The 11276-nt window shown below is 48.5% G+C and overlaps 2 protein-coding genes across 2 annotated transcripts; both read right to left on the bottom strand.

Annotated features, from left to right (window-relative positions):
- Positions 1 to 1036: 1036 nt before the first annotated feature.
- Positions 1037 to 2072, bottom strand: LOC112884376 (SH3 domain-containing protein C23A1.17-like). The gene is made up of 3 exons (XM_025949753.1): positions 2031 to 2072; positions 1339 to 1914; positions 1037 to 1090 (listed from the first exon to the last, which is right to left on the bottom strand). Exons 1-3 carry the CDS (start codon positions 2052 to 2054, stop codon positions 1037 to 1039), a joined length of 654 nt encoding a protein of 217 aa, XP_025805538.1. The 5' UTR covers positions 2055 to 2072.
- Positions 2073 to 2199: 127 nt separating this feature from the next.
- Positions 2200 to 3155, bottom strand: LOC112884375. The gene is made up of 3 exons (XM_025949752.1): positions 2999 to 3155; positions 2264 to 2910; positions 2200 to 2204 (listed from the first exon to the last, which is right to left on the bottom strand). Exons 1-3 carry the CDS (start codon positions 3037 to 3039, stop codon positions 2200 to 2202), a joined length of 693 nt encoding a protein of 230 aa, XP_025805537.1. The 5' UTR covers positions 3040 to 3155.
- Positions 3156 to 11276: the final 8121 nt, after the last annotated feature.

The following is an 11276-nucleotide window of genomic DNA, read 5'->3' as shown; positions in this document are numbered from 1 at the left end:
CATGTACAATCAATTAGCCTCGTCCAAAACTCAAAACAAGGCTCAACCTAACTCAAAACAACAATGATCGATAAGAACAATAGAGTACATGCAAAGCAAGTCTCTCAATCTAGCTCAATGTTGGCTGTCGTGCTATGATAAATGGAACTCCCCCTTTGGGTTGATCACCTCCATCGTGAGGAACTCCGCTAGCCTCTCTCGGATATCCTTCACGTTACCAAGCGTCGTTTGATTGAAATAATCATCTTCATCCTTCGAAATATAATTACAAGCAGTTAGAATACAAGATGAAGATAGATATTCTTTAATTAGAACACGTGAGAATTCTTACCGTGAAATCCGGTTTCTCTGCAACTAGAAGCATGTTGTGGCAAACATAGAACCCACATGAGTTACCCGAGGGTTGCCGTGTGCACTACATGTCAAAGATAGATAGAAATTAGCATTTTGCGACACTTAAAACCAAGAAAACATCGTAATAGTAAAGCGATTTAGTTATAGTAGTTACCGTCCACGCGGTGTGATGTGTAAACGCAACTTGACGTTGCTCTTTGTATCCTTCTTCGGCCCTAAGATGTCTGTCAAGAGACCTAAACACAGACATCCGGATGTTATATTACAAATGCTTCTAAAATGGGCAAATGATAAAAAACTAAAGCAAACAACAAACTTACTCGTCAAGGATTGAGATGACTAGAGAATAATCACGTATCTGAGGCGCGCCCGACTCATCTGATGGAATGCTCGAGTCAAGGTAGAAGACTTGCTTGCTCCTGACATTGATGATGAGTGTAACCCAATGGTTGCCTGGGTTGTACGGCACCACAATGTGCTCCTTGTCAGCATGTACTCGCATGCACTTCACCATGTACCTAACCAAGTTGAAATGGAAACAAGCGGTTACATGTGTTAAATGGAAACAAGTGACTACATGTGGCTACAAGTTGAAATGAAAACAAGTTTAACTGTTGCATGTGCGTACCTGACCAAGCTATCTCTATATGAATTCATCACTGTCACCGTCATCATCTGTGGGTCAATGTACCCACACTTCTTTCCGGTTCGACGCCTTGTCTCTTGTTGCATGTGCCTACACGATCCATATGAATTGAAATAGAAACGACTTAAATTGTTGAACGTATATCAAATGCATTGAAATGGAAACAAGTCTTAATCGACTTACAATGCAAAGCACCGAATGAGAGAAAGATCCAAAGCGTCGAGGTTGAAAAGGTCGAACAAATCGCAGAAGGCAACAATAAAGATGTTACCACTGCCCTCAAGCTGCAGAAAGTGCCGCTCTTCATATGACACCATGATTTCCTGGGCTTTATTGACATTGCGCATGTAGTAGTTGTGCAGGTCCACACAATATTGACCTGCTGTCTGAAGCTCAGGGACACTAAGCAAGGACTTTCCAACCCTGTACTTTGGATTCTCAGAAGTGTAAGCCCTTGTAACCGGGTGTTTTATCCGCTCCACCTTTTTCTTACCCTCTGAGATCTCCCGCTTTGTCGCCATCGGCCTACTCTGCTTCTTCCTCACAGGATTAGCCTTGCTTGGCTTCTTGGGAGCGGTAGCTGGCTCTGTCGGAACAGGTGGAGGGGGGGTAATCTGAGGCTGAGTAGGGACAGGAGGATGCGGATCCGGTAACGCTTCCCATGTATCCGGCAGCTGTGGCCATGGCTCAGAAAACGTCGGTGGCACTGCAGGACTCTGTGGCTGAGGTTCAGTGGTCGGTACTGAATCTGCATCTGCTGGATTAATATCAATACCAGCTCTCCGCCACTGAACCCTTCTCGCAACTGCATCCCGCAAAGTGGTGGTCATGTCATCTGGTGGCACATCCAGCTTGATATTCTTAGCAAACTCATGCAGTAAGTCAATCTTGACCACAGCACAATCAGCCCTGACCTGCACCAACAACAACAACAAAGCCTTTAAATCTCAAGCAAGTTGTACATACCAAAAGAAAAAAAACAAAAAGAAATAGGAGAAAAGAAAAGAGATGCAAAGACCAATGCACTGACCTGGACACCTTCAAGCTGGGACATACCGGGATACACAAGCCCTTTCCCGACCTCCAATCGAGATGAATCTCCGACCAGCTGCACGAGAAGACTGCATCGGGTCGGACGAGCCAAGCCATCTATCGTATCCGGCTCCACTGATGTAGGCACAATTGCCCTCTCTATCCCTCTACTCTGAGAAGCACCCGCTGCAGTAGAACCGAAGCTGTCCTTTCTCTCTTCACTCATCATACTCCCCGGCAAATCAGGGAATGGCAATCCCTGAGACTCGAAGATGGTCTTTAGCTCTCCAAACATCTCCATCTTCACCTGCTTTTTGATCTCATCTATGTCAACCTTTGATGAGGAGTCTCGAGTCCGCTTCCGATATCTGCCTTTGTGTTTAGGGAACCCCTCCTTCCAGGTCAACTGACTGGAAACACCACGGACACGACCCCGTTGCTCACGGGTTCCCAAAGCCCTGGTGAGCGCATCAAACTCCCTCACTCCTTCATTTGAACCTTGGCTGCTCTCCATCAAAGCCCTTTGAGCAACTTCCTCAGCGCTCGTGCTGTAGAAATTGATATTGCCATCCTCCGTGAGCTTTGACCTAGCACGCATAAATGGTGCCAGCCGTCCCTCAAACGATTCATAGGGATTCTCAATGCCCCTCTCTGCCAGCATCTCATCCTCCTGCTCCCACTTGCGTTGCTTTCCAGCATATCCCGCTGAGCCAAGGTGGTGGTCAAGCTCGTTCCGCGCTCGGAGACCCCGAAAATACTCACTTGACTGTTGGAACTCGGGAGTATTCCACTTTTGAACAAGCTCGTCCCAGGCTTCTTTTGTCAAGTCCGCATACTTGTCAAAAGGGTTCTCTTTCTTCTTCCAACACTTTAAAAGCCTGCACGACAAAACAATAAATCTGCATAAGTGACAGTAGATAATGAAAAAATGTTAGTAAATGACAATAGTAAGTGACAACACTTTACTTGTTCTTGTAGCTCCTCCAGGCTTTAGAGATGATCTTCATAGCATGCTTCGTAGCCTTATCGTGCAACTCTATCGGATATTCAACATAGGGTTGAATATTGTTTTCGAAGATTCTCTTTTTGTCGTCCCAAGATAGGTCATCGAAATGTTCCAAGGTGAGTGGCACCTTTGCCGGGCTGTGAGGCCACAAACCCGTCCTAATCTCACCAAGATTGACGGGTCTTCGGGTGCTGCCTCAGAATTGACCCGGCCACAACTTTTCACATCTGATGGCCATGTTGTCTGTGACCTTTTCTTTCTGCCAGCACCAGACGTGCTAGCTCCTGACTGTGACCGTGCCGGCCGTCCTGATGATGCTCTGTCATCTGTAGGTTGCTGCACACTGTCCGGACCACTGGACATCGTGCTACACGAGAAAGAAAAAAAATCAGATACAACCATAGAGTAACCGCTCCGAATCAGATACAACCATAGAGTAACCGCATGAATCCCATACCTAGGCCTAGACATGCTTAATGCTTTAGTGATACATATTCTCGCAAAGTAATCTCCATTTTTTGAAATATATGACTTAATCTTTGGTCATTAACCGCTCTTTTTTTTAATTTGGCTAGGTTGGTCTCTTTTTGCTCTTGATAATTTGATTTGTTTTGAATTCTGTGTAGCAAAACATATTATGTGTGTCCATGGAAGATGTTTCTTGCCTCATACATCCATATACAGGGTATGAACACTGACTAATTAGAAAGGGGGAAAGCTCACCTACGCCGGCAGTGGACGATGCTACGGTGGCTTGGGGCGGCGCCGCGGGGCCGGGGACGACAGCGCAACGGCTCGGGGAAGGCTCGACGGCGGCGGCACTCGAGGGGACGGGAGCTCGGGCCCGGGGGGCGCCGAGAGCGCGGAGCGGCGCTGCGGGGCCGGGGACGACAGCCGCGAGGGAGTGACGGTGTGGCTCAAGGACGCGGGTGGTGCGAGAGGACGGCGGCGGCGGGGAGTAGAGAACGGGTGTGAAAATTTGGCGATTCGACAACGGGCGGCGCGAGAGGACGGCGGTTTCGATTCGAAAATTTGACCTAAGTCCCAAGAAGGCCGAGGGGCACCTTCTAAATGCGCGACGTGCTTTACCTAAGGCGCGTCGCGCATCTCCATGCGCGACCCGCGTTACCTACGGCACGTCGCGCATTGTGATATGCGCGACGCGCCGTAGGTAACGCGCGTCTCGCCTTTGATGCCCCGAGCTGGTTGCCTGATCAGGCGCGCGTGGGGAGGGGATTTTGTCCCACCTCGCCAACGCAAGGCGAGTGCGTCCAGCTTATAAGCTTGGGCGGTCCAAGCCGTTTCGAAATTACAATACATGCACCTTTGAGCCGCTGTTTCCTCTCTTTGCCCATGCTGGCGGTGGTGTGGGTCTGTGCCCCGAGGGCTCCCTGCGTGTCGAACCCGTTCAATCTATTCGTGGTACCCTGCGGGTTGAGCCCGGTGGGCCCCGGACCCACACCCCCGTGTAACTTTTTTTTGTTTTCTCTTTTTAGGCACAAGTGTTTTTTACATCATGGACCCCAGGGTCCCTGGGTTCCGCCCGGACCTGTAGGTTTTGCCCGGACCACCTTAGAATAGGAAAAATAATTGCAGCTGAATGCGCGACGCGCGTTAGCTACGGCTCGTCGCGCATTAACTATGCGCGACGAGCCGTAGGTAACGCGCGTCGCGCATTTCATGGTTGCCTGTGTTTGTTCAGTTCCAGAACTGAATGGTTCAGTTCTGGAACTGAAAATTCACACATATTCATATCTCACAAATATGAACTCGTACTTCACAAATATTCACACATTATCATATCTCACAAAGGCACAATTAAAGTCACACAATTACCATATTTCAGAAAGGAACAATTAAAGTCACACAATTCCCATACTTGATAAAGAAACAATTAATATACATTGTGTGCCCAATCATTTTGCTACTTTCTGTTGTTCCCTTGGTTTTTTGAAATTCTTAACTTTTTCTTTATGGTCGTTGCGCAAGTAGGGAGTTTCATTGGCCGATGGTATTCTTGGCTTGATCATTGAGGTGGCGAAAGGAGGTATCTCATCAAACTGATCAAACTCTTCCTCGTCGACCGCATTCTCAACACCGACGATTCGCCGTTTTCCAGGTATAACCACCTTGAGTCTTTTGTTTGTTGTGTCAGAAACATAGAACACTTGAGCCACATGTTGTGCGAGGACGAAAGGGTCCGTCTTGTATCCGTGACGGCTAAGATCGACACTAACGAACCCGTACTTGTCTTTTTGTACACCTCTATTTGCATCAACCCAATTGCAACAGAAAAGAGCAATTTTAAAACCGTGAAAGTCAAGCTCCCATATCTCTTGTATTTGACCATAGTACGCAGTTTTGTCCTCTCCGTTAACATCGTAAGCATCAACACGTACACCACTATTCTGATACATGCTTTTCTTATCTTGTCGTTCGGTATAGAACGTGTATCCATTTATGTCATACCCTTGGTATGTCATAACGGTGAATATAGGACCAAGAGCCAAAATTTTGAGTTGTTCACTTATAGGAGTATCTGATCGTGAAATTCGATCCGGAGCCAACCACAGAATTTGTTCATGTGTTCCTTTGCTAACCATGATTCACTGTGTAGAGGATTCTCTCTAAGCAACAGCTCCTTATGCTCATCAAAGTACTCAGACACAATGTCCATTTGTTGCAACACGTGGAAATGAGCCCTATGAAATAAATCTTGATCTGGAATTATAGCCTTCTTCCCGATCGTCCCCGTGCCTGTGAGCCTCCCCTCATGATGAGACTTGGGAACACCAACCGGGTTACTCGGGTCAGCGTAGTTTAGGCCCCACTCAATGGCTTCCTCTGTACAATATCCTTGTACCATGCTGCCCTCGGGGAAAGCTCGATTTTTTACTAGTGACTTCAAGATGCCGTTGAATCTCTCGTACGCATACATCTGGTGAAGGAACACAGGACCAAGTAGCTTTATCTCCTTGATAAGATGGCCCGTGAAATGAAGGCTGATATCGAAAAAGGCAGGTAGAAAATACATCTCAAGAACGCACAAAGTTTCATAGTGCTTCATTTCCAATGACTCAAGATCTTCTTCACTTAGAACCTTTTGACCAATTGCATTAAAGAAAAAGCAAAGGTTCATAATAGCCTCCCGAACATTGACCGGTAGGATATTCCGAATTCCTACGGCAATCATCTGCGTCAGCAATACATGGTAATCATGAGACTTTATGCCGGGAGATAGCTTTAGATCAGGCATTGATACAAGCTTCGAGACGTTGGTTGAGTAGCCAGTTGGAACTTTCACACTTTTCAAGAACTCGCAAAACTCCTTCTTCTCATTCTTTGAAAGGGTGATGCATGATGTGGGCAGCTCCATTCCTTTAACGGAGTCATCATTGAGCCACAACTCTTCTCTAATTTTCATTTTCTTCAGATCAGCTCGTGCATGTGCGTGATCTTTCATTTTTCCGTCCATGTTAAGCAATGTGCCGAGAAGGCTCTCACAGACATTCTTCTCCACGTGCATCACATCAATAGAGTGACGGACGTCTAAGTCCTTCCAATACGGTAGCTCCCAGAAAATCGACTGCTTCTTCCACATGTCATCTTCTTCAACAACGACCTTCTTGCCCTTCTTGCCTTTCTTCTCTCCTTTCTGCTTACCGAGGACAACATGGACATTCTTAACCATTTCATAGACATCATGACCTGAGAAATGCGGTGGAGGATGCCTCTTCTCGGCCTTACCGTTGAAGTGATCACACATGTTCCGGAACGGGTGTTTCATTCCAAGGTAGCGTCTATGTCCCATGTACACTATTTTTTTTGAGTCACTCAAGTACTCAGAGTCTGTCTCTCTCAAACAATGTGGGCACCCGCAACCTACTTTCTTGCTCTGTCCGGACAAGTTCCGTGCCGCTGGAGAGTCACTAATAGTCGCGAATAAAATGGCTCGAAGCTGAAAGTACTCACGCTTGTACTCATCCCAGACCTCCACTCTTTTACACCACAGCAACTTCAGATCGTCAACCAAAGGACTGAAATAAGTGTCGATGTCATTCCCAGGTTGATGTGGCCCTGGTATCAAGCCCGACAGCATAATGTACTTCCGTTTGTTACACAACCAAGGCGGAAGGTTGTATATCGTCAGAACAATTGACCAGGTGCTATGTGTGCTATTGTTCATGAATGGGTTCATGCCATCTGTGCTCATTGCAATCCTAATATTCCTCAGATCTTCCGCAAATTTAGGATATCGCAAATCTATGTTCCGCCATTGTGTGGCATCAGCAGGATGTCTTATCAACCTGTCCACCTTATGCTTCTCCTTGTGCCATCGCAACAATTCTGGCTCCTTTTTGTTTGCAAACCAGCGCACCAATCGTGGAACAATTGGAAAGTACCAAAACACCTTTTTAGGTCCGCCCTTTGTTCTGTTGCAATCCTCATCATCACCACCATCTTTTCTACGGTTGAATCGATCGAGTCCACAAACAGGGCACTTCTCAAGGTCCTGATAATTCGAGCCACGATAGAGAATACAATCATTCTTGCACGCATGGATCTTTTCCATCTCCAATCCCAACGGGCAGATAATCTGTTTGGCCTCATAAACGGTCTCAGGGACGGTGTTGCCTTGTGGAAGCATGTCCTTAAGGAGTGCTAACAACTCCTTGAAACTGCCATCACTCCATCCGTGGATTGCTTTCAACTGGAAAAGCTCCACCATTGCAAATAGCCTTGAGTATTTCAATCCACAACCAGGATAGAAAGGTTTCTTAGAGTCTTCGATCATCCTCTTGTACTTTCCGAATTCGCCTCCTTTGAACTCATCGTCGCCGTGTCTGTCAGCATTGCAAACCATCTCCTCTATGTTATCAACCTGTCAAGCCAGACATGAAAAGTCATATTAGCACAACCTTATTATACTAATTGTAAGCTTTATTATGGGGCCGGGTTTGATTAGTACCTGTTCTATGATGTCGGCATTGCTCAACCCTAGTATATCCGCCTCGTCCACATCGTCGTCCTCTTCTTCGACAACGCTATGGACCTCTCTCTCCACATAGGAATCCCTACTCTCTGCTTCATTAAGTCCTTCTTCACTGTGTTTATTCCAACATCGATAATCCTCCATGAATCCATGTTTGATCAAGTGTGATTTCAACACGTGCTCTTGAAGATATCGCTTCTCATTTTTGCAATTTTTCCATGGGCAATAAAGATACTGTATACCATTGCCCACCATATCTTTCTTCGCGTTCTTAATGAAGGCTTGAACACCATCCATAAACTCCTTGCAAAGGCGTGGACCATACATCCAAGGCCGATACGACATCTATATAGAATATGAAATCAAAACGTTAGGATTCTCATAGTTTGAGGCCATGCACAACTAGTGTTTAAGTTCAAATACTATTAGATGGCAAATGACATGATATCATGTGCTAGAAAAAATATCAAGTACGACGGTCATTTAGATCTAGAGTTGCGCTAAATTTTATTGGCCCAAAATAATCGATATCATGTCGGAGGTACCTTGCCACTGCCCCCGCGACACACGACAGCAAGAAGAGGCTCGATCGTGCTCCAGCCGCCCGCCGCGACACGCTCCCCACGAGATCTCCACCGCCCGCCGCGGCAGATCCATCCAGCCGCACATCCGCCAGCACCACTTTCCCCAGATCCACCCAGCCGCACCACCAAAGTATCAGACTGCAAGTTCGGACAGCTTGTTCGGACCTCCAGACCCCCAGGCGGGTGTTGTCTGAGGTGGGAACAAATGCAAGACGCGATCTGAGATGAGCCATCCAGTGGCGAGTCTCCCATCCGCATAATCTGAGACGCGCCATCCAGTGGCTCGTCTCCCATCCGCATGATCTGAGAGGCGCCATCCAGTGGCGCGTCTCCCATTTGTAAAGCTTGTTCGGACCTCCAGACCCCCAGGCGGGTGGGAACAAATGCAAGACGCGATCTGAGACGCGCCATCCAGTTGCTCGTCTCCCATCCGCATGATCTGAGACGCGCCATCCAGTGGCTTGTCTCCCATTTGTAAAGCGAGACGCGTCCCGGCTATTTAACGAAAGAAATATAGTCGCGAGATGTACTGCTGAACGAGATGAGCACGGCTGAAATCCCCCTCCCCAGCGTCCCGGAGACCGAGGAGCTCGCCACCACCAAAATCCCCCTCCCCAGCGTGCCGGAGACCGCGGCGCTCGGCATCACCCTCCTCGGCGCATCCTCCGAGACCGCCGCGCTCCCGGAGTGCACCGCTTCGGAGATCACGGCGGTCGCCACCGGCAGATCTACGGCGCCTCCTCCAGCGGGCTTCTCCACCACCAGCCGCAGATCTGCGACACGGGGACCACAGCTCCCTTCACCACCAACATCCGCGGGCTTCTCCACCACCAGCCGCAGATCTGCGACACGGGGACCACAACACCCTTCACCACCAACATCACCCATTGTTGCAGGTATTTGTTGGAATCATCGCATTCTGCCTGAATCTGCATCAGCAAACCCACGGAGGAAGCTTCTCTTTGTTTGCTTTAGTGGTAGTACTCTATCGATTTCTATTGTCTCACGAAACCCACGAAACACGAGCTGGTCCGTGATGAAATTTTCGAGCTGGTCGAAGCTGTTTAGCTGCTTCGGCGGCTGCTTCCCCTGCAGCGACTGTTCCACCAACGTCACCCTAAACTGCTGTAACTCGGGGAACAACAACGCTTACAGGGGGCAGGACGATGATTCAGCTCGCCAAGCTGCTAGCGCTCCTAAGCCAGCGCCATTGCCTGATTTAATATCTATGTAATAATTAATATCGATGTAATAATAATTGCTGGATTTAGCTAGACATTGTAATGTATTGTGAGATTATTTGTATTTGAGACATTGTAATGTAATCATCGTTCGGTTTCAAGGGATTCCATGTAACTGTAATATGTAATTGTATTGTACGCTACAGACGCGCCCCACCGCGCCCCCCCGGATCAATGCGAGACGCGCCTTACTAAGGCTCGTCTCGCATTACTTTCAAGCCCTCCCACGGCGCATTGAGGTGGGAATAAATGCGAGACGAGCCACGTTAAGGCGCATCTCAGATCTCAAAATGATCGGAGACGTGCCCTCCCACGGCGCGTCTCGCATTTGTCTCTTACCCTCCCCCACCCCACGCAGCGCCGCGTCCGCATTTTTAGCGCGTCTCTCTTTCTGTAATCTGAGACGTGCCCTTAGAGGCTTGTCTCAGATTGCTTGCTCCTATTTGCTGTTTTGGCGTAGTGAATGACTCAAGATCTATACCGGTGCAGGCAATCATACCCTACGTCCAGTCGGATGTATTGCTTGAGCCCAGGTGCTCGTGCGAGTTGAGGAGTTACAAGCTTTCGAGCGGAAGCTATGAGATTTGAGAGTCTATGGTGCAGATCTATCAAGAGATGGGATGTCTTTCCTAGGCGGATGACCTTCCCTTTTATAGTCCAAGGGGGCTCCACAACAGGGGAGCTAAGGGTGTAAGGATAGAAAAAGAGGACTCCCGACCCCGCCGGTCGGGGTCATCAGCTTCGTCAGTCCGGTCTTTCCATCCCATCAGTCGGAGTCTTCCGGTGACCACAGTTCAAGTCCTACATCATGGGGCAAGCGTCTTGTCTTGTCCCTTCGCATCATGCTCCGTTGGTCGATGTTCGTGGGGGCGTCGATAGGTACGGTATGGCTATCACGACCCATCCCTAATGCCTCGCCCGGTCACTCCATTGTGATGGGGCGTTCTGGCCGTATCATGATGATGTTTCATCCCGTCCCTTCACGAGGACGGGAAGGTAGAATAGTGGCGCCCTACTGCCACAGTAAAGGGGATTGTAACCCCCGTAGAGAGAGTGGTTGGCCGTGTACGATAAGTTGACCCCAGGTTCATCCTTATCCTCCGCACCTACTCCTAGGTCCCGCTGGTAAGCCGGGCCTGGCCTAGCCTCCCAACCAGCCTGCCGATCGGGGAGGCGGGCACATGTAAGCCGGAGCCCAGTTGGGTTGAAGCCTTGGTATGGACTCGGCCTCTGACAGTTCCCATAGTCGGGGATATGTGCCTTGGTCATCCCGACCGAGTTGTCAATCGGGGTTGTGGGCCGAGGCAGCCCATATGAAATTGTCACCTTATATAGACGGTGCTTGTTTCAGGCGCGGCCTTGAGTGGTCAACGAGAAGTTCTAGAGCCTTGTTTTGAACTCGTTCCCAACCTGAGTCGTG

Source organism: Panicum hallii, chromosome 3 (assembly GCF_002211085.1).
Source record: "Panicum hallii strain FIL2 chromosome 3, PHallii_v3.1, whole genome shotgun sequence".
Lineage (NCBI taxonomy): Eukaryota > Viridiplantae > Streptophyta > Magnoliopsida > Poales > Poaceae > Panicum > Panicum hallii.
This window is presented reverse-complemented; position numbering and strand designations above follow the sequence as displayed.